A 25,070-nucleotide genomic window follows, 5' to 3' on the forward strand; every position below is an offset into this window, starting at 1 on the left:
ATCAGGGTGGCAATAAAGGAGAGTTAAAGCACTGGGCCAGCAACTAGGACCATGAACTAGCCTTCAAATAGACTACACTATCTCCCTATCATCCTGAAGAGGGCACTTAAGGATATTGGGTCAGCATGGACACTTCTTATCGAATGGGTAAAGGACTGTCCACTCTAACACTGCTGATGTTGCATTGAAGACATCTTTATTAGGAATTTTCATTAGATGGGATCATCCCCACAGTATAAATTTGGACAAGGGAACTTACTTCACAGTCCAGGAATGCGGGTATGATGAATATGCTTGGTATCAGACACAAGTTCCACAACGCCTACTATTGCCAATTCAACGGGATTGTCAAGAGGATGAATCTCACCTGCAAAGGGATGCTGCAAAAGATTGTCCAAACAAATAACTGGACCCGGAACATAGTTTTACCCTGTGTCTTCATGCTCTGTAAGGAAATCGCTCTCCAGTTCAACTGGATTGCTTAGACCATAGGAGACTGAGGGGGTGACCTTTTGTAGCGGTTGGTAAAATTGAGAGGCATACATAAGGTAGATACCATGCGCAAACGCTATTGGCTAGGGGAGTCTAAAACTTGATGGCATAGGTGTAAGGTGAGAGAGGAGAGATCCAGAAGGGCAATTTTTTTTCACTCCTAGTGTCTGGAATGGGCTGCCAGATGTTGTGGTGAAAGTGAGTACAATTTCATTTTAAGAAACGTTTTGACAGATACATGCTTGGGATAGGAATGGAGGGATATGGACCAAACACAGGCAAATGGGGCTAGATGAATAGTGAAAACTGGGTGGCATGGACAAGTTGGGCCAAAGGCCTGTTTCCATGTTGTAGACCTCTGACTCTAACCTCTATTAAAAGGCAAGGTTTGATCAGGGATAGTCTAGTTCTAGAGATCTACAGCACAGAGAAAGGCCCTTCAGCCCATGTTCGTGCCAGTCAAAAACAAGTATCAACAATTCTAAACAAAAATTCAAAAGGCCTGCAGATGCTGGAAATCAAACAAAAGCAGAAATTGCTGGGGTGTAAAAAAAACTCAGCTGGTCTCACAGCAAGATGTGAAGAAAGGACTCTGGACCAAAAGCATTAACCCTTGCTGTCCACAGAGGTTGCGCGACTTGCAGAATTTGCCGAACTAATCTGAACCCATTTTGCAGCTCACAGCCTTGTATGCATTGGCATGACAAGTGCATATCTAAACATGTCTTCAATGTTGAGGTTTTCTGCCTCTACCAGCCTTGCAGGCAGAAAGTTCCAGATTCTGTGGATGCAAAAGGTTTGTTTTTCTCATTCCCTCTAAATCTCCAGTCCCATGTCTTGAATCTGTGCTCCAAAGGACTTCTCATCAAGGGGAGAAGTTCATTCCTGACTGCCCTATCCTCGTACCTCCGTTTTATACATCGGTCATGGCCTTATTTTGATCTCCCTGCTTTAAGGAAAACAACTCCAGTCTGTCCTGGAGCTGCAAATATTTTCTACAGAGGTGTTCACTAGATCACTTTGGTGTCCAGAAGCTGCTACATGCTGCACCAGCAACACGTCACCTGTTCTGCCATCACTCTCAAATCTTAGTTAACTATTATTAATTACTCTAGTTACCATGTCCTTTATTTTATTAAAATTGATGATGTAGAGACCCAAAAATAAACCAGACTTCTTTGTTTACTTAAGACTAGAAATATTCACTAATCCAACTGACCAATAAGCTGTTTTCCCTGTATTTGCCATGCAGTGGTTTGAGATGTCACTCTGCTGGTTTTACTGTAGATCAGCCTCTCCATTCACACCTTTATTTTCTCCCACTTGCCCCTTGTGCTGAAGAGTTTACTTTTAACAGTAAACTCTAGTTAAAGCATCTACAGCCCCTCAATCAAATTACTACTCTGAAACAAATTCCTAGCTATCTGCACTCGCCTTTTATCTCTGTCAGACAGTTTTCAGTCATTAAAGTGACCATGCTGTTGTCACTACTTAGCTGCAATAAGCAGCACCTTGTTTAGACAAGGTAATTCAGGTTCTTGAATACTAACACACTGTCATGCATTTGTTTCCTTTAACTGCAAACACTTAGTACAGATATGCCCTTGATCCCAATGGTATCCTTGAGCTCTTGCACACTACAGTTTTGACACCTATCTGTGCTGCTATTGAGTTTTTTAATTTAGTTGTTAGAATATTCGCTTATGTTGCTTTTTATGCATTATAACTCCAATGCCAGTGTGTACATTGGTTAAAGCCTATTAAACCTGAAGTTTTAAACAAACAAGTCTCACTTAAGAGTCTTTGAGTCAATCCACATCCAACAATCTGCCCTCAAAGCTCTGTTCAAATGAATTTCTCCTGTTTTGGTAGTGGAGGCAATAAGGAGCAAACATCAGAAGCAATTATGCTTTGAACAATACTCTCTCTCATTTCCTTACATCTTTTCTCCTCCTCAGGAAAACAATCCCAGCACCTACAATCTCTCCCATTTGCCTGATTTTAAAATCCATGGATGGATTGCAGGGAGTTGAATAAATAATGGACACCCTCCCTTCAGTACCATTGAGGGATCATTGGTTTTTGTCTTGCGTGAAATTGTACTCAGCTGGATGTGAAGAATTCTATGACAGAATTTAGGTGGGGGAGTTCTCCCCAGTACACTGCCCAAAGGTTAATCTTACATATTATCTGTCTTTAACCAATCATCCAGTCATACCTCATTGTTACTGATGGCATCCTGACATCGGTTTTTTTTCTGACAGCAGTGACTGCACTTCAAAAGGCAATACTATTGTATTGTACACTGGCTTAATCTGCAGCAATGTAAAGTATTAAGTTGGCTTCAAAGCATTGTGGGATTTCTTGAGGACGGTGCTATTAAATGCTTGTTTGCTGTTAATGTCAGATAAATGTGGAATCTCTTATTGGAAAAGAACTATTTCCAAAAATTGCATTATGATATTTTGTCCAAATATGGCCAAACCATTATTTAGGATTCTTTTAACTATTCAGAAATCACTAGGTAAAGGTATTGTTGCTTCATTCAAGTATTGCAAGTAGGACTATAGGAAAAGAACAGCATGTTTGGCCTTTGAGCCTGTTCCACCTTTCAACTCGATCATGGCTGGTCTTCGACTTCAACACCATTTCCCTGCTTCCTTCATATGTTCAATACCTGGAGATCTATCCATCTTTTTGTCTTGAATATACTGAGTGAACTAAGCCTGCAGCAGCCCTCAGGCTGCTATACCTTCTGGAATTCCCTAGGCCAAAATGAAGTAATGTTTCCTAATCTGTGTCCCCGGTTCTAAATCCTCCATCCAGGGAAACCTAAGCTTGATTTTGATTTTGTTTATGAAACACGTTTGTTATTGCAGCATAGTCACAAGGCTGCAGACATTTTGCAATGAGTCCCCACTATGTTAACCAATTGCAATAGTTAGACACTAGGTATCAAACCAGGTTTCATTCTAGAATCTGACTTGTCCTAGAGTCAGCTGTACAGCATAGACACAGATCCTTCAGTCCAACCAGTCTGTGCTGATTACAATCCCAAACTAAATTAGACCCATATATCTGTTGGCCTATATATCTCCAAACACCACTAATTTATGTACTAATCCAAATTTCTTTTCAACATTGTAACTCTACCTGCATCTATCACTTCCTCTGGAAGTTCATTGCACACATGAACCACTCTGTGTAAAAATTGTCTGATTTATTATCATTAGGTGGGGTCATAATATTAGTATCAAGATTAACTAAAAAAGCAAGGATTAGTAGAAACTAAAGGATTATTTCAAAACATTTCCCAAAAAGTGGCTTAAAAGATAGAAATTTGAGTATGAGAGAAAATAAAATCCTTTTTAACACAAATGCTAACAGTTAGCACATTTCCCAACATTATCCTTTTTACAAATACTCCATCCCTGAGAACATACATTCCTACCTCAACAGTTCTAGTGGTATAAACGTTCTCAGACCTAACAGGCCTAAAGATTTTTGTCTGTACTTGGAAGTTACAGACTTGAGTGGAGAACTGTTTCCTCTCAGCTGAGAACTTGATTCTCTTGCTGGGAGGAACAAGTAGTTCAATTTAGTTTCTCTGAACTAAAACATTTACCATTCTGTTCTGAAATCAGAATTGAATGAATGGCCTTGACTGATCATAATCTCAACAGTATGAACATTTTTATCCATTAGCATAACCAGGATTCTCCTAGGTACTTGATTGCGGTTGCATGCTTTCTTGGAATTGATGTATTTTGGTTAATGTTCCAAAATATTCAAGTTTTTTTAAGATGAAAAGACTTCACAGGCTTACCACACATCCAGTGGCTTTATTTTGAAACCTAAATTCCAAAATGTGTTGTCCACCTTTTATCACCATTCTTAACTTCCTTTGTTAGGCATGAATGGTGTGTCCTCCTCTCTTTGCTCAAAATAGGAGCTATAAAATTTCTCCTCTAATATTTTTCACTGCTTCTCAACATTTTATTACTTTTCAGCTCATTTTCCCAGTCTATTATTGGCCACTTTTTAAAAAATCCTTTTATATATCTGATCATCTCTCGTCCTTTTTTAATATGTAGATAAGAGCCACAACTTGAATTGTTTCTGTTAGTTCAGCTTGTCAGCTGAGAATTCACTTAAATCTTTCTCGTGCACTTTTTTTCAGAGCTTCCTTTTTACATTTTCGAGACAATAACTAACTCTGTGTGCACAGATTGCTGACTTGGAACTTTACCTCCATTCCTTCATTGCTGATTCAAATGGAAGAGCTGCGTTGTGGCTGTACCTATACCACATGGCCTACAATGGTTGAAGAAGGCACCTCGATGACATTTTTAGTGGGTCTGTGTATAGAACTAGGGCTGGAGGATGTTTGGAGGTGTCGCCACTCCACAGTCAGAGATTTTACATTCTTCTCCAACCTGCACAGGTGCCACACCAAGTTTGATTTCTTTCTAACCCCTGCAGCACACCTGGATTTGGTGGCAATCCTGCACAATTGGGAATATTACCATTTCTGATCATACAGCAGTATACTTGTTAAGGTTAAGAGCAATGTAACTGGTCTGGGACACTGGCAAAAGGATCCCTTCGTTCTTAAGGATAGTAAGTTCACTGAGGATTTTTCCAATGAATTCAGGCTCCCTAGCCATTAACTCATCCATCCATCCATCCATCCATTCTCTGGGAAACTGCTGAAGCTTATGCCAGGGGGATGATTATTTCCTACTCTGCCAGTAAGAAGCAGCAGACGAAGAGACAGCAACACTTGTTTGAAATATGGTTGAAGGTAGGTGAGAAGGCGTGGCTAAGCTACAGAGGATCACAGTGCTTCGGTCAACACTGAACTCCATGCTCTCTCTGACAGCCAAGAAGGAACTCACTTTTGCAAAACAAAGGCTGTTTGGTGATAAAACTGGGCAAGTAGTTAGCATATCTTGCCAGGATAAAAAATGTGCCCCCCCCACACCCCCCATCCCCAAGCCATTACCTCAATCAGGGAAGAGACCGGAACCCTTATTTGTGACTCTCTAAAAAGATTAAAACAGCATTTTGAAGATTTTGCTGCAAATTATACCAGTCTGAATCTTTTAAAAAGAATCTGGAGCTTCCAGGTGTAACCCCTGAGCAAGAGTCAATTGCTTAGATTGTAAAGAGGGTATGGAGGGAGGGGGGGGAGGCTTTGGACATTCTGTCTACTGTGGGATCCAGGAAGACAATTGAAATCCCCCTGTGATGATGTGTGGGGATGTAAGGTTAATGAGTTTGGAAAATGCATCTACCAGGAATTTAAGTGGGTAGGCTGGGGGAATAGTAAACTTTTAAAATACCATGTTCTTCTTCATATATCGAGGTTTTGAAAATTATGAATCTCCTGTACATGTCTTGAATACAATCCAGTAACTTAATGGGAGATTCTTCCTCACAAGTATGGCCACTCTCCGTCTCCTAGTGTTAAAAGATGAGAAATAACACCAATCAAACCCACTCTATTGTAATTTCAAATGCACCTTATCATCCAGCTGTGTCTTCTGTGTCTTCTAGGGCAATATCCATCCTCTCCCTTTTAAGACTTGAAAGTACCTTTCCTCCTGACTGGCGAATGGCTGCACTTGATGTTCCAGGTGCACATTTAAGTGTGTCATTAGCCATAACACTTATAGTAACATTTGGACTTGAGCGAGGAAGAACTCTAATCATAAATCGCTGAGCCTCAATGAAAGTAAATCCACAAAACAAAAGTTACAAAGACTAAAACAACAGCAGTTACCAAACCTTCAAAACTTACAAAAACTATATACAACAGGAACCCAAAAAAACAAAAAATATAAAGTGCCAATAGTGCTGAAAAGGGGAGCTTACCTTCCACCCAAAGGGGGTACCTAAACATCCCAAAAACATGCCTTCTGCCCTGTTTCCAACATGGTAATTCGGGCATTTGAAAAACTGGGATTGAACTGCCCGTAAATAGGCACCTAGCCATCGTAAACACCTTCCTAACTCTTAGCTAGAGCCGAACCACAGAAACACAAGGAAAAAAGAAAACAAAATGGTAAAGTTAGCAAAGGAATTAAAATGAATATTCTGCGCAACCCCAAGTATAATTTAATGCTGATTAGTACCAGAGAATAGAGGAACAATTGAAAAGAGAGAGAAGTTGAGTGAAACCAAACAAGACTTTATTTTTTAAAAATTGCCTGTATCCATTAAATCGTCCAGTCTAATGTGTCAGCAAAATGTTTTGCTCTCTCTGGAGAGTCGAATGAATGTGTGGAGCCGTTGAAAGTAAGCACTGCTGGGTACCTTTCTTTTTTTAAAAAAAAGTGTATTTGTTCCTGAGCTCCCTTAATCTTTATTGTAAGATTTTCCTTTCCTGACCACCGCTGCTGAGAAATTATGACAAAACATGATCCTGGAGCCATCATGAGTTAAAGGCTTTGGATCTTTTTCCTGGGTTCCAGAGGCTTCTGTGATTCTTTGCCCCCATAGCTGTGAATCCACACGAGGACAGGGCAAAGCTGCTGGGCCAGACCTGACATTTGCGCCATAACCCAGTGAGCTATTTTAATTTTCACCTGCCCTGTTTCAGCTTCCTAATTTGAGGAATCACGGCAGCCAGTCCTTGCCAAACTTTGCTGGCTGATTGCCTTCCATCCCCTCCAGTACACCGACAATGCAAACTTTTTTTTCTCCTGCCTCTCTTCTCGATCGTCAACTTGATCAGTTTAAGTTTCAGACCCTCTTTTCGAGGACTTTGGATGAATCAATCACAGACTCTGCCATTGTGGTTCGGCGCTCAACGTCCGCTCTCTTGTCGAGGCCTTCAAGCTGCTGATATGTTTTTGAATTATGGCTCCAACTTACTGTTCAACTTTTCTTCAATCCCGCCTTTTGTGCATCTTTGTGAGGTCTGCGATAAGAGCCTGATGAGTTAATGGGCCCATCGGACTGGTGGGGGGTTCCACGACCACAGACAAATTTGATGCTTCCAGTGAGTGCCCCATATGTTGGGACTGACTTGACTTTTTTCCTTCTTTTTGTCATTTCCATATGACAAAAGTGTTTAAGATTCTGTGGCTATTTCAGCATTTAGATTTAGTGAAATGGTTTGTGTGGAGTGGGTTAAAGCATTGTACCAGCAAAGCTGTCAATTGAGATCACAGCAGTCATGGATTCCACCCATACCTGCACCCCCATGATTCCTTTTCAATGGCAGAGTGTTTTCTCTGGTGGGTGTTAAGTTTCTTTGAAAGGTAGCCCGTTGGGCATTCAATTCCATCATCATCATCCTGTAGCAGTACAGCTCTAACTCCTATTGCTAGCATCGATTGCAACTTTTTAAGGCTTAGAAAAACAAACTTTGGTGTAGCTAGAACTGATACAGTGGTTAGTATGACTTTAAATTCTCAAATGCCTCCTGGCATCGTTCTGTCTACAAATTTTGTGATGTTCTTTTGTAAATTTGTTAACTGTGCCACCACGCTGCTGAAGTTTGGAACAAAATTCCGGTAGAGTCCACTCAATCCCAAACATCGAAGCACCTCTTTCTTTGAGAATGGTTGTGGAAGTTCCTCAATAGCTTTCATCTTGTTCCTTGGTCGACCTTCCATTACCAATGTTACGACTCCAGAATGTCACCTTTGCCTTCAAATTGTTTTGCTTCTTGTAATCATTCAAAAGACTCTGCCAACTGCCATTCCATTTCCCCTTTGGTTGAAGCATAATGCTCAGACATAGTCTGACTTTACCTCCTTCATCTTTATTCCTGGCCCTGAAGGGGGAGAGGCACAAAGACACGAGTGCTCCGTCTTCTCTTGAACAGCAGATTCGCAATAAATTATATATTTGTTTTATAAGGAGGAGCATCCAAATAAGGTGACATACGTATTGATTGGGTGACCGTTGCATTCAGCGAGTGTCAAAGATTAAGCCATCTGCTATTACACAACAAATTATCAAAACCTTAATTGGCTTCTCATAATGAATACTTTTTCACCTTGTTAAACTGACCTTCCATACTGAATGCTTGCAATATTGTTAAATGGCTCCACTTAATGAATGCTTTTCTGCCTTGTTAATCCATTACCCTTGCCTCCAGCACCCAGTTGTTAACTGCAAGTTCTCATCTGATCTGAGTCCTGCTCAGCTGAACCTCTTGTTTCACAAAACTCAAAACTTAACTCTTGTTCCCTGCCTGCTTATACTCTTTACACATTCTCAACTGTACCATGTGATCTTTCGAGGACTCACTAAAGATGACTACATCCAGGTAAATTGCACAATTTGTTAATCCAGCCACAACTCTGTTCATGAATCCTTGGAATGTGGTTGGTGCTTTCTTCATTCCGAAGGGCATTACTTCGAATTGAGATAGCCCATTTGAGGTTTCAAATGCAGAAACTCCTTTTTGCTTTCTCTGATAAAGGTACCTCCAATAACCGTGTATTAAGTCCAACTTGGTGTTGCAAGTGGCTTGACCAACTTTCTTTTATACAGTCCTCCAATCTAGTATTGGATAGTAGACTGATTTTTGTTAGAGCAATGACCTTCTGATAGTCCACACAATCATAGACTTCTGTCAGGTTTGGAAACTAACACGCTCGGTGAACTCCACTCAATCTGACTTGGTTTGATGAGATCTTCTTTGAGAATCATGTTCACTTCTTTCTGAACCTGTGTGGCTTTAGTAGGGGTGTTGTTTTATCGGAACAGCATTCCCTACTTCCACCTCGTGCACAATAGTATTAGTCGTCCTACTCTTATTCCTGCATATGCTCTCCTACTGCTGCAACAAACCTTTTCAACTCTGTCCTTCTCCCCTGAGAGAGAGCTCACTAACCTGTCCCACTCCTCAATGACTTCCTCATTATTTAATGGATTTTGAGGCACATCAAAATCCACAACGTCTGGATTTGATTCCTCACTCTGCAGGGCAGTAACTAACACCTGTGTCTGTTATATTAGAGTAAGATTTCAACATGACATACCCAATACAGTTTGTTTTTCTATCTGGCATCTTTACTAAAGTGTTCACCTGACTCTGCTTTTTCTCAATTTGAAAGGGATCACTAAACCTGGCTTTGAAGGGATCTCCTACCACCGGTAATAATACAATGGGATACCTTTTATCCCAATCATTTTAGGTAATCTTGACAGTACGCTCTTGACATGGTCTTCAGGGTCTGATACAATCTTTCCAAAGCTCCCTGGAATTCAGAAAAGTATGCACTTGATTTAAAGTGCTGTCTGCCTAAGCTATCCATGACTAACTTAAACAGCCTAGCAGTAAAATTAGACCCTTAGTCTGACTGAAATTTCTCTGGGTAGCCCATATCGGGTTTTAAAAATAAAGGTACTAACTCCTCCACCACCCTTTTTTGCCTTTTATAATCAATTGCCTCCAGAAATCTAGTAGACACATCCATTATGGTTAGCAAATATTGATTTCCCCCTTTTAGGGAGGGGACCTTCACAATCAGTTATAATCGATGTGAAAAGTTCTTCAAATCTGGGAATCAGTAACAAAGATGCTGGTTTTTATTACTGCCTGTAGTTTACCCACCATTTGGCAAATGTAACATGTATGGCAAAATTTAACTGTATTCTTGTGTAGTCTGGGCCAATAGAAGTGCTGTTGTACCTTAGCCTAAGTCTTCCTCGCATTTTGATTACCTACTAGTAATTAATGTTCTACCCGTAACACTTACTTCCTGTCTGAATGCTACTGGTAACATAATCTAGGAGGAGATTCCTGATGAAGGGCTTATCCCAAAACGTTGATTCTCCAGCTCCTCGGATGCTGCCTGACCTGTTGTACTTTTCTAGCACCACACTCTCTCTACTGGCAACATAACCTGATGCACTTCTGCCCTCACCTGCCGTGGTCTGCATTTTCATCATAGGATCCTATCTTTAGGAGTTCTTGAATGCATTGATTCCTTTTGTGTATGCTTCATAATACATATCACTTATTGTCTTGTCTTTCTGTCGTAAGTCCAATAGCCTTTCAGCACTGAACATTTCTGCTTGATCTTTTACCTGTTCAGGTTTTCCCTGTACCATTACCTCAAATAGGGTGTCAGCTAAATGAACCTCCACTCTTTCGTCTTTCTCTTAAGCTACAGCAAGAAGCAAAAACTAATGACAGTGGGATCTTGTTTCTACAGTCAGAAAAGCTTCCAGGGTATTTTTCATTTAACTCCTCAGTTCCCTGGTTTCCTTTTTGGCTTCTCCACTACAAAGGGTGTCACTCGCAGCTTGGATTCTGCCAGGTCATTCCCAAGAACAAAAAATTTTCCTGTAACTGACTCTCTGGGGAAGTAATAATGGGAGCAAATAACAATTTTGAATTGGCTCTCCAATCTGATTTTACACGGGAATGTTAAATTTCTGTCTGTCTATTGCACAAATTACCACTCTCTCGGGTAATGTGTCAGAAAGAGTACAAATACTTTTATCTTTTACTGTTAGACTGATTAGCTCTTGTATCTCTCAAAATTGTATCTTCTTTCCCTTCCCTGTTCTTCCTGAGTAAACTTTACCCACAGAGGTGAAGTCTTTGTAGAGATCGGGCACTATCTCAACACCCAGCCCCTGCCTAGGCTCTGCACTCCTGCAGCACCTTGACATTTCTTAGGGTTTCCTTTACTACTTTCACTAATCCCACTGGTTTAGCCTCTTTTACCACATTTTTCCCATAGTGCTTTTCTTCAAAGACTAGCACTGTGACCTTGTGTCCCACCTTCTAGCAGTGAAAACATTTTTCCCCACTGCCTGCCTTCAGCCATCAGCATTGTAATTTTGTGTCCCACTCTATTACAGTGAAAACGCCTTTTATCTCCTTTCCACCCTTTTTGGGCTGCTTATTTCACCTGTGGTAAACTATTCCCAGTGTGCACTATTCTTTTTGCTTTGTAATGAAGGATCTCCCAATGTCTTTCCCTCACGGGATGAAATTCCTGCTGAAAGCTAAATTTCATCTCTGCACCAATGCATATTTATCTGCTATCTCTGCCCCTCTTCTCTCCTTGAAATTTCGACATCTTTCTAATCAAAATGTGGCAGTATTTTAACATATTTGTAACTGTCACTACCTTCTCCCTTCATCTCCATCCTGTTAAATTGACTTTCCTGACTAATTCACAACTTCTGAAGTTCAAATCTGTTTTTCTTTTTTGCTCAGCTAAGAACCTTCTGTCCCTTTTTCATTTACTTTTTCCTCTAATGTGGCTCTTTTTTTTTTGTCCCCCTATCTTTTTTTATTTTCTAACTCCATTGCCTCAGTTACAATTTAGGTTTTTCTAACTCTAATGTGCTTGCCTATTTCTCTGCTACACCGAAGTGCTTGACCAACTCAATTTACAATTTCAACTTTCCTTTTGTCCCTGATTTAAATCCAATTCTAATTTACTTGCTAATTCTAAAGGTATGCCCTTCCTCTGTCTTTCTAAACTTTCTTGACAAATTTGGGAAGCATTTTCAAACCCCAGAACCCCTCTAGCAATGTTAAAAGCCATTTCCCTCGCTCTTAAAATTTAACTACAAGTAGCCAAAATTAAACACATTTTCTCACTTGAGTTTTGTTTAAAGATCTAGGAGACTAAATGCCAAGTGTTCAAATCTGCTGGGACCTTTTGTGCCTCCAATCTGTCCAAATCCCTGAGTGGATCTACCTAAGCCAGTCCAAACCTCAGACCTGAGCCCCCAAACTGTTACAACACGGAGGTGAATCCCTCTGTTAATTAAATTAAACACCCAGAATAGCTCGCCTCCTCTCGTAATCTGTTAGTGACCGTGAACGCCCAAATTCCACTAGTTAAAGAAAGTAACATAATTTATTTTCTAACTCTATAAAAGTAAACATCAACTATTCTCAACTCTAATCTCCCTTTCTCTCAACTGCTTTCTATCTGCCTCCAACTCTCTAACAAATGCTGTTCCAATAAGACTCTTGTGAAAATTATGTCAACTTAACTTCAAAACCACATAGTCTCTGTCTTCTGAGTTTTCCCACTCTTGGCTGCTGATCTCCCTAGGTAGACCTCCTTTTTACTGCGAGTATGTTTCACATGACAAGGTACCTTCAGTGTTTTCTAATTTCTTCGAGAATAAGATGTTAGATGGGCAATTAACTCCAGGAGTTTGTTTATGGCAGTTGCTCTTTTCAAAATGTCCACATTCTTATACTCTAACATTGGATTATCTCGTTGGTTTGATGTTGGCAAAACGATAAATTCAGACTCTATTTGGGTTTTAGTGTCCTGGGTATAATTTAAACTGGTTAAATTTGAGTTGTCAAAACATGGGTATTTATTTCACAGCCAAATGTTATATTTTTCAATTTTTCAGTACAGTCTGGGACTGCCATCTAGTCATATACACAGGTGCTTGTAATCTCTCTGTTCAGAACAGCATTCTCTCTCTTAAAAGTACATGCCATCAACTTCATAACATTTAATCTCCAGTCATTACATTTCTCATGTCTTTATTAACCTCGTTGTTAGGGAATTTGAGAGATTGGGTCTGTATATGTTTACCTCCTGTTTATCAATGCACAACCACGCTCTGGAAAGTTCATGTGCTGTTCCGGTTTAATTGAAACTTGGCAAATTTTTTGGTTGAGTTAGAAAATGCAGTTAAGGTTAATAGAGGAACTTAAGTTGCAGGGAAAATTGCCCACAAAATGCAGTGTGTAGATAGAGGCTCAAGTTCCTTCTCCAAAGAGCAATACCCATGCAAACTTAAATTATCACTTATATCTGCAGCCTCCATGAAGAACTGTCCTGTAACTCTGACAGCAACCAATTTCTTCAATATGCAGTGTTTGAGCACAAAATCAAAAACTGACATAAATTGTTTGCAAGGGCAGTTGTACGGACATTTCCTATAATATTGATGGCTAGAATGAGGGGTCTGAGTCATAACTCTAACTCTATTTGAGGTACATGCTGGTACTGTACACAAAACAATCCTGTTTTTGATCAATCAGCTGATCTCTGAGCCAGAGGTGCTCTTCAATACCTCCCAGTGAGGGGGAACTGAACAATAGTTGTGAAGTTGAATAGTTTGGAGATGGAGAGGTCGTTTTAGCTTGATGGTTGAAGTCATTAGTTTAATAATCCAGATTTTAGTAATTCAAATCTAATCATGGCAGATGATAAAATTTGAGTTCAACAGAATTTGGGAATTAAAGACTAGTCTAATGGCCACAATATAACTATTGATTAGTGTTGGCAAAACCCGAATATTCACTAACCTTTTATTTTCAGAGAAAGAAATCTACTGTCCCACCTGGTCTTGCCTAGATGTGACTGCAGACCCACAGTAATGTTGTTAACTCTTAATTACCCTCAGCAACTAGAGATGGGCAATAAATGATGGCCTAGCTTGCAATACATAAGCCCCATGAACATTTTTTTAATAAAGGGGGCTGTGGAGGCCTACTTTTTTTAGTGAAGGTAAAGCGTCAATCCAGCCATGTTTGTTGCTACTAGAATATCTTCAGATAATTGTGGTTCAGTTATTTATTGTAGCTACCATTTTAAAAGCACAAGGAATCCAATAAGTCGTCCCATTTTTCTTCCCACCCACCACCCCAACTATCCTATGTATCTCCCGTCTGCAGGTTTTGAGAAGACAAAAATAATTGAACTGTCATAATAAAATTATCTTAATGATCATCCTACTGTCACTGACCAAATTAAGCCACATCAAATGTCAAATATTTTCAAGTCACCTGCAATCTAAATTTCCTGTCTTTCCACCTGAAATTGAGCTACAGATTTGCCAGTTATCTCCAGGAATAGATGTTCTGTATTAGTGAGTTGGACTATCAGTGTGGTCTGCCTCTAGTCTTTGTCCTCCACTGTTGCTTTTTGCACTTCCTTCTCCTAGGAAGAGTTTTTTAAATAAAACTCCCTTAAGAGTAACTGAAGGACAAGAATTCATTTAGTGGATGCATTGCATTTGATGGAAGTCACTAAGGTAAATGCTGTTTATGGATTAAGGGTCAAGTGAATGTGAGTTGAGGGTGAATACGTAATGTGGTAAGGAATTGCACATGAATTGAAAGGTGGAAGTTGCTTAATTTGTATGGGTATAAAGATTGATACAATGGAGTATACTTGATCAGACAGGCTGAGGGAAGCTAGTGGGGATTACACATCGGATCGAGGCAAATGAGCTATCTACTGACTTGTTCTAGATTGGTGAAATTATAAAAACCCATTTGAACTCGACCAGTGATCAGTATTTTTGCTGTTTCCCTCCTTAGCAACTCTCACCAAGCACATCCTTTTCAGTTGTTGTCATGTTGCTGGAGGAAAATTATTTTTTCTCTTCCCAACTCCTGATTCCAGTGAGTCATTATTGAATATTGCCCTTGCTCTGTTCTGAATTTGCCTTCTACATCTCCTGCCTTCTCAATGCACTCCACATCACATCATGCACATTCACTGCACAGTACACTACATAGTGTACTGCTTGCAGATGCAGAGTCAAATTTCTTCCCTGTGGGAGCAATATGGGATTAAAAACTTTGCTTTGACTCTGAATTTAAAATATTTATAGCAGGCAAACAATCTTACATTCGGTTCTACTTGCATAGCAGCTCTTGTATAATCTCGACTATCCTACAAGGAGAAATAGCTCTGTGTGCATACTTTTAGAATAATGAAGAGTTCCTTTGAGAGACCTGCCAATTGCTGTTTCTCTGAATTTAAATTGTTTTTTGAACAAACTGCTGAGAAGGGTTTGGCATTGAATGAAAATTTTTAAGTTGAGCTCAGGTTGCCCTAAGTCACTGATTTCCTCTTGTGGAAGTATTTTGCTTGTCCGTTGAGAGTTGAGACACTGGAACAAAACCACTCTTTAACTTAAAGAATATTCTGCCCACCCTAAGCTCACCGGAGTTGCTTTGTCGAGGCGACCAATCCCTAACACATCCCCATGGCAACATCCTGACCGATCAAGGTTTACTGATTGGGGCTGTGAATTAAGATTGGTTAACTGTGATTACTACCATCTCCAGCCAATTGCACCCTCCTCTGTGTCAAATAATCTCTTCTCCATCTCTTTTCTTACCCCCCCCCCCCCCCCCAAGTTCTCTTATTTCTTAGCTCTGATCTGTGCAAAAATTTCAACTTGCCGTCTTTTAGCAGTGTTTTAAATTCTGTGCTACCTAGTATTTATTTTTATTTTTCAGCATTAAATGTGTTTTGTTTGAGTGGGTGTGTAGTTGATCTTTAAGTTATAGTTGCTAAACTGTTGGCATGGTTGCTCAGTGGTTAGCATTGCTGCCTCAGCACTGGGAAGCTGGGTTCAATTCCAGCCTCTGGTGATTGTGCAAACTCCACACAGACATTCTCTCTTCCCAGTGTCTGCGTGGGTTTCCTCCTGGTGCTCCGATTTGTCTCCCACAATCCAAAAGATATGCAGGTTAGGTGAATTGGCCATGCTAAATTGCCCATTGTGTTCAGGGATGTGTAGGTTTAGGTGCATTGGTTAGGGAAAGCCTAAAAGTAATAGGATAGGGGAATGGGTTTGGGTGGAATACTCTGAGGGTCAATGTGGACCTGTTGGGCCAAATAGCCTGTTTCCGCACTGTAGGAATTCTATGAAGAACATTATCTAAGTTTACAAAGGGATCTTGATCAATTGGGCCAAGGAGTGACAGATGGAGTTTAATTTTGGTAAGACTAACAAGGGCCGAACTTGCACAATTAACAGTAAGGCCATGGGGAATGGTGTAGAACAGCAATCTATGGGTTCAGATACATTGCTCCTTGAAAGGAGCATCATTGGTAGATAGGGTGACAAAGGCATTTAGCATGCTCTCCTTTTATTGCTCAGACCTTTTTTGAATATAGGAGTTAGGATCTCAGTGGTTATACAAGAAGTTAGGCCACTTTTGGTGTATGGTGTACAGTTCTGGTTACCCTGCTACAGGAAGGATATTATTAAATTGGAGAGGGTGCAGAAAAGATTTACCAGGATGTTGCCAGGACTGGAGGATTTGAGTTATAAGCAAAGGCTGGGCCTTTTTTCGCAGGAGCATAGGAGGTTGATGGGTGATCTTAGAGGTTTTTAAAATCATGAAGAGCATAGATAAGGTGAATAGCAAGGGTCTTTTCCCTAGGGTTCAAAAGTAGGGGACATATTTTTAAGGTGAAAGGAGAAGATCTAAAGGGGCCTGAGGGGCAACATTTTCATGCAGAGTGGTTCATATGTAGAATGAACTGCCTCAGGAAGTGGTAGATGCAATTACAGTTGCAACACTGAAAATTTGGACAGGTACATGAATAGGGAAAGTTTTATAAAGGGATATGGGCCAAATTCTGGCAAATGGGACTAGTTCAATTTACGAAACTTCATTAGCATAGACGAACTGGGCTAAAGGATATGTTTCCATGCTGTACAACTCTGATTCTAACTGCAAGAGCCTGGAATTGCTATTGAGATATGGCACAATTTGAGTAATTGAGGGTTTTCTAATGTTATGTAACTTTTGGTCTGACAGTTTATCTCTGAAATCTTATGTCTTGCAGGTCATTATGTCAGAAATATTTGTATCTATGGAGTTGGGGATTTGAAGTGGTTGGATAAAATTGACTGCTTGTTCGCCAATAAATTTGAACTTCATTCCCATCCACCAACTCTACAATGTCTTGAATACCGGATCCTCAAACGAGCTTGGAATCAGAATATCATTGCTCTGCAATCAGCCTCCTGAAAGTGAATGCAAAAGGATCCTAAACATCACGGGACATGAAAACAAGAACATAAACTGATAAACATTCTGGGATGTACTTGATATTTTTCTTGTTTTTTTAAGCTGTTTGAATGTGGTTTTGTTTTATTTCATCCAGTCTGTTTTTGACACCATGGATATGTTGAATATACCTTTTTTAAAACAAAAAATCCATGGATGCACAATTTCAAAAGTATGAGAGCATTCCCTACCATCTTTTTTTTGGTGAGGAAAATTTCACTTAGAACAGTGAGCAAATTTTTTTTTAAGAAGGGTAGTAGAGGCAGAGAAGTAACTAGTTAACATTTGGTTATATGGGAACTTGAATGAATACATTTTATGTACTGTAAGATACAAGTCATTCATGCACAAACCATGTTTGCACTTTCCATGAACACCTGCTCAATAACTAGGAAAATGTTGAACTTTGTTCATGACATTTTATTTGGATGTCACCTATTGTTGTTCTAAAATAAGGTGATCACTTATGTTTATCTGAAGTTGACTACATAAGCATTGAGGGATTGAAGTGCTACTAGGAAATGGGGCTTGAGCTATGCCCAGCCTTGATTCCCTCTGAAGCTTGTACCAAAAGTGGGATTTCTGAAGTACTGTGACAAATGAAAGTGTCTGGAATTACTCGCAAATGTTCTACAAAAGAAGGTGACTACCCTGCCTATTGCAAATCTAGACATTTAAAAACTGACTTGTTTGAGTGAATCCTCTTAAAAGGGGCTGTGAAATTCTTGGAAACATTCTCACATTTAGTATTCTAGAAGAATTCTCAAAGGTAGATGAAGGCAAAGATCAATGAAGCTGAAAATACATTTAATCTCAAGACTATAAGAACACTATATTGCAGATACTGGAAATCACACAAACAAAATGCTGGAGAAATTCAGCAGGTCTGGCAGTATCTGAGGAGAGGAACCAAAGTTAATGTTTTGAGTCTGGTGTGATCCTCTTCCGAACTGCTTGTCAGATCCCCAACATGTATTCTTCCTGAAGCATTTGCCAGCCTACTGTTCAAGATACTGATTTGACTGCGGTGAAATCGATCATCGCTGAATTAAAGCCTTTTTTAGTTTTTTAAAAAATATGCTACTGTAATTTTCAACAATGTGCAGTGACAGCACTGGTTGCAAAGAGATTGTCCTGGTGTTTAGTGCAAGACAAATATAATTTCTTGATGGAGAATAGTATAAACACTGAAATAAACAGCAGCAGCAACTAGTACTTTGCTCATTTCATCAGTATATTGCAGTTGTTAATGCTTTTTCCCCCCCCCCCTAGACATTTGTAATGCTTTAAGATTGCAAATCAGACTGTCTTGAAGCTTTCTTTTTGTATTAGTCATCTTACTGACCTAACTGATTTAAGGAGCTGAATACACTTATGATAGATCATTTGTTTCATTTGGGTGCAATATTCATCATTCACACTTCGATGCAGTGATTACTGTGGTCCCTTGTTTTTTAAGAAATAAAGTTGTCTCTGGAGTTTTGGTTTAGCTTTAAATATGTATATTAAATACCAGTTCATTTTTCCAGCAATTGTTTTCTTCTCCCAAGACACACCTTTTGTTAATTTGTGGGAAGGCAGTTTTAAGTTGTTTTATAAATCTGCTATGTTTGGGGTCACGGTCGGTCGGTCGGTTGGTTAGTCAGTAAATAAAAGTTGTGGAAGTTTCTGGAAGAATGCAAGGTTTTCACCAAACTGGTTGAACAAGTTGTGCACTATTTTGCAACTACAGAATTGCCTTGGAAAGCTTTTCAGGCTTCCCTAAAAGGTGATTTCCTGCTAATCTTAGACTGAATTAAGAGTTTGGTATCCATTTGATCTCTAGTTATAATTAGGCTCTTTTATTGAGGATGAGGCCTTTGACATCCATGACCTTATTTTGGATGACTCCACTTATGTTGGGATTTTTAAAGATTGACCTTCTATAGCACAATCACTTAGTCTTACTCCTTTATGTAGGCTCTACCTACATGATTTTGTTCATGTATTACACACCAACCACAACTGCTGACACTCTCCTTCAAGCTCATTTAGTTTCTTTATCCACACCCAGATCAAAATCTTGGACATCTCACCTGTGGGCCAAACAAGTCTTTAAAACTTCTGCATCTTTTCAACTTGTCCTTTTAAAATCTACTTTTGTGAATTATCTTGATAGCATTCCTGATATACCTTGCAATGTTTCCAAACTACAATGCAGACAAAGTACATTGGGCCACTAAGTCTGTGGGAATACTTTCAGAGAATGGTTATGTCGCTTCTACATGGCTCTTCCCCAATATCCTTGAATTTTTTTTTCCCCAAATGCCAATAACATTTCCTTTTCAAAGTTACCATTACATCTGTATCTATCCCCCTAACAGACTGTACATTCCAAACCTTAAACATTTATTGAATAAGACAACTTTTCTTATTAGTTCATTTGCCAGAGATAGTCAACTTTTTTTGGTCACAGACTCTACAGCCATTGGACACTATTTCTCTTTATTTACTCCATGACTCTGTTTGATATTGGATATTAGAGAAAACTAAGGCCATCAATCCTAGGAGCTCCAGTATATACCTATCATTCCTGGAACCATTTTTTTGTAAATTTCTTATTTACTGTATCCAAAGTCTTTGAGTCTGATTCTCCCTCATTGAAGGTATTAACAAAGGGAAATAATTTGATGTGATGGACCTGAAGGGCTACACAATATCTTCTCACCACCTTTTGGAAATTGTGTTCTGAGCAAGGAGGTCTATGGGAAACCTCCACCTGCAATTAAAGACCTTCAAAGACCTCCACTTCCTATTTCTTTGACTACCTACCTTACTGGTAGGTGAAAAGGTGGCTAGTTCCTGGAGTGGGAAACCACGGTGACTTCCTATTGGGTTAATGGAAGATGTTGGTGGGGTGGGGCAGAACCTTCCATTTGTCCTTCTCTTGGAGGGGAGGCAATAGCCTATTGGTATTATTGCTAGACTATTAATCCAGAAATTCCACTAATGTTTTGGGGACAGAGGTTCGAATCCCACCAGGACAGATGGTAGAATTTGAATTTAATAAATAGTATTTGGAATCAAGAAGCTACTAAAGCCATTGTTGGAAAAACCCATCTGCCTCATTAATATCCTTCGGGAAGAAAATTTGCCATCCTCATCTGCTCTGGCCTATGTGTAACTCTATACTGAGAGCATTGTAGTTGACTCTCAAGTGCCCTCTGAAATGACCAGTCAATCCACTCAGTTTTACTGATTGCTGTAAAGTCTCAAAGAAATGAACCTGGACCACCTGATATCAACTGGGTACAGAAAAGACTAGGCAGAAACAGCCTTGTCAACCCTGCACGGTGCTCCTTAACGAACATCTGGGGGTGGTTAGTGCCCAAATTGGGAGCGTTGTCTCACAGACTAATCAAGCAATAGCCTAACACTGTCGTACGTATGGATTAATTCCTGACACCATCACCATCCTTGTACATGCCTACCAGCAGGACAGACCCAGCAGAGGTGGTGGCACAGTGGTATACAGTTGAAAGTTGCTCTGGGATCCTCAGGTTAAACATGGACAAGGAATCCTGCTGGTTACTACCAACTGTCCTCCCTCCACTGATAATCGGGTACTCTTCCATGTTGAACAACACTTGAAAGAAGCACTGAGGGTGGCATGGGTGCAAAACGTACTCTGGGTGAGGAATTTCAATGTTCACCCCAAAGAGTGGTTCAGCAATAGCACCACTGATTGGGTCCTAAGGGATGTAGCTGCTCACCTGGGTCTGCGACAGATGGTGAGGGAAAACCATACTTGACATTATCCTTAGCAGACTGTTGGCTGTAGATACATCTGTCTATGACAGTATTGATAAGAGTGACCACCACCCAGTCATTTTGGAGACAAAAACCCACCTTTACATTGAGAGTAGCCTCCATAGTGTAGTGTGACACTATCACCATGTGAAATTGGGCAGTCAACAAACAGATCTAGCAACTCAAGGTGGCACGGTGGCTGAGTGGTTAGCACTGCTGCCTCATAGCACCAGGTACCCGGGTTCAATTCCAGCCTTGGGTGACTATTGGAATGGAGTTTGCACATTCTTCCCCTGTCTTTCCTCCAGAAGCCTCAGTTTCCTCCCACAGTTATGAGAGATATGCAGGTTAGGTGGATTAGTTAAATTTTTCATAGCACCCAAGGGTGTGTAGGTTAGGTGGATTAGCCATGGGAAATGCAGAGTTACAGTAATATGGTAGGGGGGTAATCTGGATGGGATGCTCTTCAGAGGGTTGGTGTGGACTTGTTGGGCCACATGATCTGTTGCATGCTGGAGGGGATTCTATTCTATTCAACTCAAAACTAAGCATCCATGAGGTGTTATGGGTCATCAACAACAGCAGAATTGTACTCTAGCACAATTTTCAACCATATGGTCCAGCATATTCCTCACTTAACCATTACCATCAAGCCAGGGGATCAATCCCTGGTTCAGTGGAGAGTGCACCAGGGGCAGCACTGGGCGTACCTGAAAATGAGGTGCCAATCTGGTAAAGCTACCAAACTGGACTACTTGTATGCCAAAGCAGCAAATGATAGCTAGAACTGAGCAATCTAGCAACCACTGGGTCAGATCAAAGATCTGCAGTCCTGCCACATCCAGTTGTGAATGGCAATGGACAATGAAACAATTCACTGGAGGAGGAGGGTCTGCAAATATTCCCATCTTCAATGTTGGAAGAGCCCAAAACATCAGTGCAAAAGACAATACTGAAGTATATGCAGCAATCTTCAGCCATAGGCACCAAGTGGATGATCCATCACTGCCTTCTCCAGTAGGCTCCAGCATTATTCAGCCAATCTGATTCACTCCATGTGATATTAAGAAATGGTTGGAACCTTCGGATACTGCAAGGGGGTTTGGGCCCTGACATCATTCTGGCAATACTACTAAAAACATGCTGCTGCCCTAGCCAAGCTCTTCCACTACAATTACAACACTGACACCTACCCAACAAAGTGGAAACATTCCCAGGAATGTCCTCTACAAAGTTGGGCAAATCCAACCCAGCCAATTACCGCCTCATCAATCTACTCTCAATTATCAGTAAGGTGATAGAAAGTGTCATCATCAGTATTATCAAGCAGCCCATGACCTCATTACACTCTTGGCTCAAACATGAGCAAAAGACTGAATTCCAGTGGTGAGATGAGGGTGACAGTCCTTGATTTCAAGGCCACGTTTGACCAAATGTGGTATCAAGGACCCTTAGCAAAACTGGAATCAATTGGGGGGGGGGGGATAAACTCTACGCTGGTTGGAGTCATACCTGGCAGACAGGAAGATGGTTGTGATTGTTGGAGGTCAGTCATCTCCGTTCCAGGATGTCTCTACAGGAGCTCCTCAGGGTAGTGTGCCAGGCCCAACTATCATCAACTGCTTCATCAACAGTCTGCCCTCCACTATATGGTCAGAAGTGGGATGTTATGACTGCACCATGTTCAGTACTATTTGTGACTCTTCAGATATTGAAACAATCCATGTTCAAAAGCACAAGATCTGGACAATATCTAGGTGCGGGCTGACAAGTGGCTAGTAACATTCATGCCACACCAATGTCGGGCAATGACCGTCACTAATAAGAGTCAAACTAACCATCATCCCTTGACATTCAATAGTGCTACCGTCACTGAATCCCCCATTATCAACATCCTTCAGGTCACTATTGACTAGAAAATCAACTGGACTCCCCACATAAACCCAATGGCTACAAGAGTGGGTCAGAGGCTAGGCATATTGTGGTGAGTAACTAACGTCCTGACTCCCCAAAGCCTGTCAATTATCTACAAGACAAAAGTCAGGAGTGTGATGGAATACGTCTCATTTACCTAGATGGGTGCAGCTACAACAACACTCAGGAAGCTTGACACCATTCAGGACAATGCAACCCATTAGAATTGGCACCACATCCACTCCCTTCAGGACCAATGCTCAGGAGCAGTGCTATCTACCGGAAATTCACCAAAGCTCCTCAGACAGCACTTTCCAAACCCATGACCACTTCCATGTAGAAAGCAACAGATACATGGAAACACCACCCTGCAAGTTATTCACCATCCTGACGTGGAAATATATCCCCGTTCTTTCACTGTCACTGAGTCAAAATCCTGGAACTCCCTCCTTAAGGGCACTGTGGGTCAACCCATAGCACGCAAACTGCAGCGGTTCAAGAGGAATATCACCACCACCTTCTCAAAGGTAACTAGAGACAGGCAATAAATCCTGGGCCACCAGCAATGCCCATATCCCATAATACAAACTGGGAGGCATGGATGAGGACCAAGGAGGTGACCTCTGAAAGCTACTCTACTGCACTTGTATCTAACTCTCCCTGGCTTTCTGTCCCCATGACTAGAAGGTCAAGGAGACTTGCTCCTTGCTCCTGAATCTCCGGAGGAATAGGCTAACCAGCAGTCTTTATGATCTAGAAGCTGCCAGCAGCTTCTGGTAACCTGAATGTGGGTGTCAAGGCCAAATGATAGGTTAAGAATCTACCCTATGATTGCCAGTCAGCTCTTAAGGAGTTAATTAATGTGTGATAGATAAAGTTTTTTTTTGGAATTGGGTGTGGCATGCTTTGGTTGCCACACAGTCAGAATCTCAGGAAATATTGTGCCTCAGTGTCTTCCGTAAAATTGCATTAAGAACTCCATCTACAGCAATGCTTGCTTTATATAAGTTCAGTGATGCTTCATGGCTTTTCTATTCTATGCCTCTTTGGAAAGTTCAGGATCCTGAATATTTTAACTAAGTGCTTTGTTAATCTGTCCTGCTCATTTTACAGAACAGCGCATAAGCTGGTGTCCCTTATAATTGGCTCTGAATGATCTCCTTCGGTACTATCAAGTTCATTTCAATATCTACTTTAAAGTGATATAATTTAGCATGTATGATTTCTTCTGCTTGCTATAAACCACCAACTTCCTTTTCTATGTTGAATTTCATTTGCCTCCTGTCTGGTTATTTTACCAGCCTGCCTATGTCCTTTCTGAATAATTATTATTTTCCACATAATTTATTCTGCAAATTAATCTTTAAATTTCTAAAGTTATATCTGGTACCCCCACATTCCTGATGAAGGGTTTGTATCCGAAACGTTGATTCTCCTGCTCCTCGGATACTGCCTGACCTGCTGTGCTTTTTTTAGTGCCACACTTTTTGACTTTGATCTCCAGCATCTGTAGTCCTCACTTTCTCCTCCTCAATAATGTGTATGAAAACAGAACTCTAACAACATAGCTGTTTAACTCAATCCACCTCAAAAATCAACAGTTCATCACAACTCTCTCGCCCCTTAGACAATTTTAAATCTATGCTGTTAGTACCTTTTTTTAATTAAGCTAATTTTCTAGTCAGCCTGTCCAGAAATTTTGTTACACACCTCTGGAGTAGATGGGAGTTGAACACAGGCCTCCTCATTCATGGATGAGAACATGGCCGCTGGACCCTAAAAGCCCCCTTACTGTCCCTTTTTTTTATTTAACCTATTTTTCTAATCAACCTGTTCAGAGATATTATTACGCACTTCTGGAGCAGGTGAGACCTGAACCCGGCCTCTTGGTTCAGCAGTAGGTACACTACCACTGTGTCCCTTACTGCCCCTTTTATCCCATGATCTTCTATTTTGTTCACCTGCCTATGATGCAGTAAATTGCCACATGCCGTTCGAAAGTGCACGGACTCAATATCAACTGCACTTCTCTCGTCCATCTTCTTAACTCCTCTAAAATCACAACCAAGTCAGTCAATCACAATTTTCCCTT

The 25,070-nt window shown here is 40.5% G+C and overlaps 1 protein-coding gene across 2 annotated transcripts in view; it reads left to right on the plus strand.

Moving 5' to 3' along the window:
- Positions 1 to 18,745, plus strand: part of LOC140465047 (N-acetyllactosaminide beta-1,6-N-acetylglucosaminyl-transferase-like) — a 55,641-nt gene extending 36,896 nt beyond the window's left edge. For both annotated transcript variants that reach the window (XM_072560871.1, XM_072560872.1), the window contains one exon: positions 17,052 to 18,745. In XM_072560871.1, the coding sequence (XP_072416972.1) occupies positions 17,052 to 17,236 (185 nt within the window). In that variant the 3' untranslated portion in view covers positions 17,237 to 18,745. The remainder of the gene's footprint in view (positions 1 to 17,051) is intronic.
- Positions 18,746 to 25,070: the final 6,325 nt, after the last annotated feature.

This window comes from Chiloscyllium punctatum, chromosome 41 (genome assembly GCF_047496795.1).
Source record: "Chiloscyllium punctatum isolate Juve2018m chromosome 41, sChiPun1.3, whole genome shotgun sequence".
Lineage (NCBI taxonomy): Eukaryota > Metazoa > Chordata > Chondrichthyes > Orectolobiformes > Hemiscylliidae > Chiloscyllium > Chiloscyllium punctatum.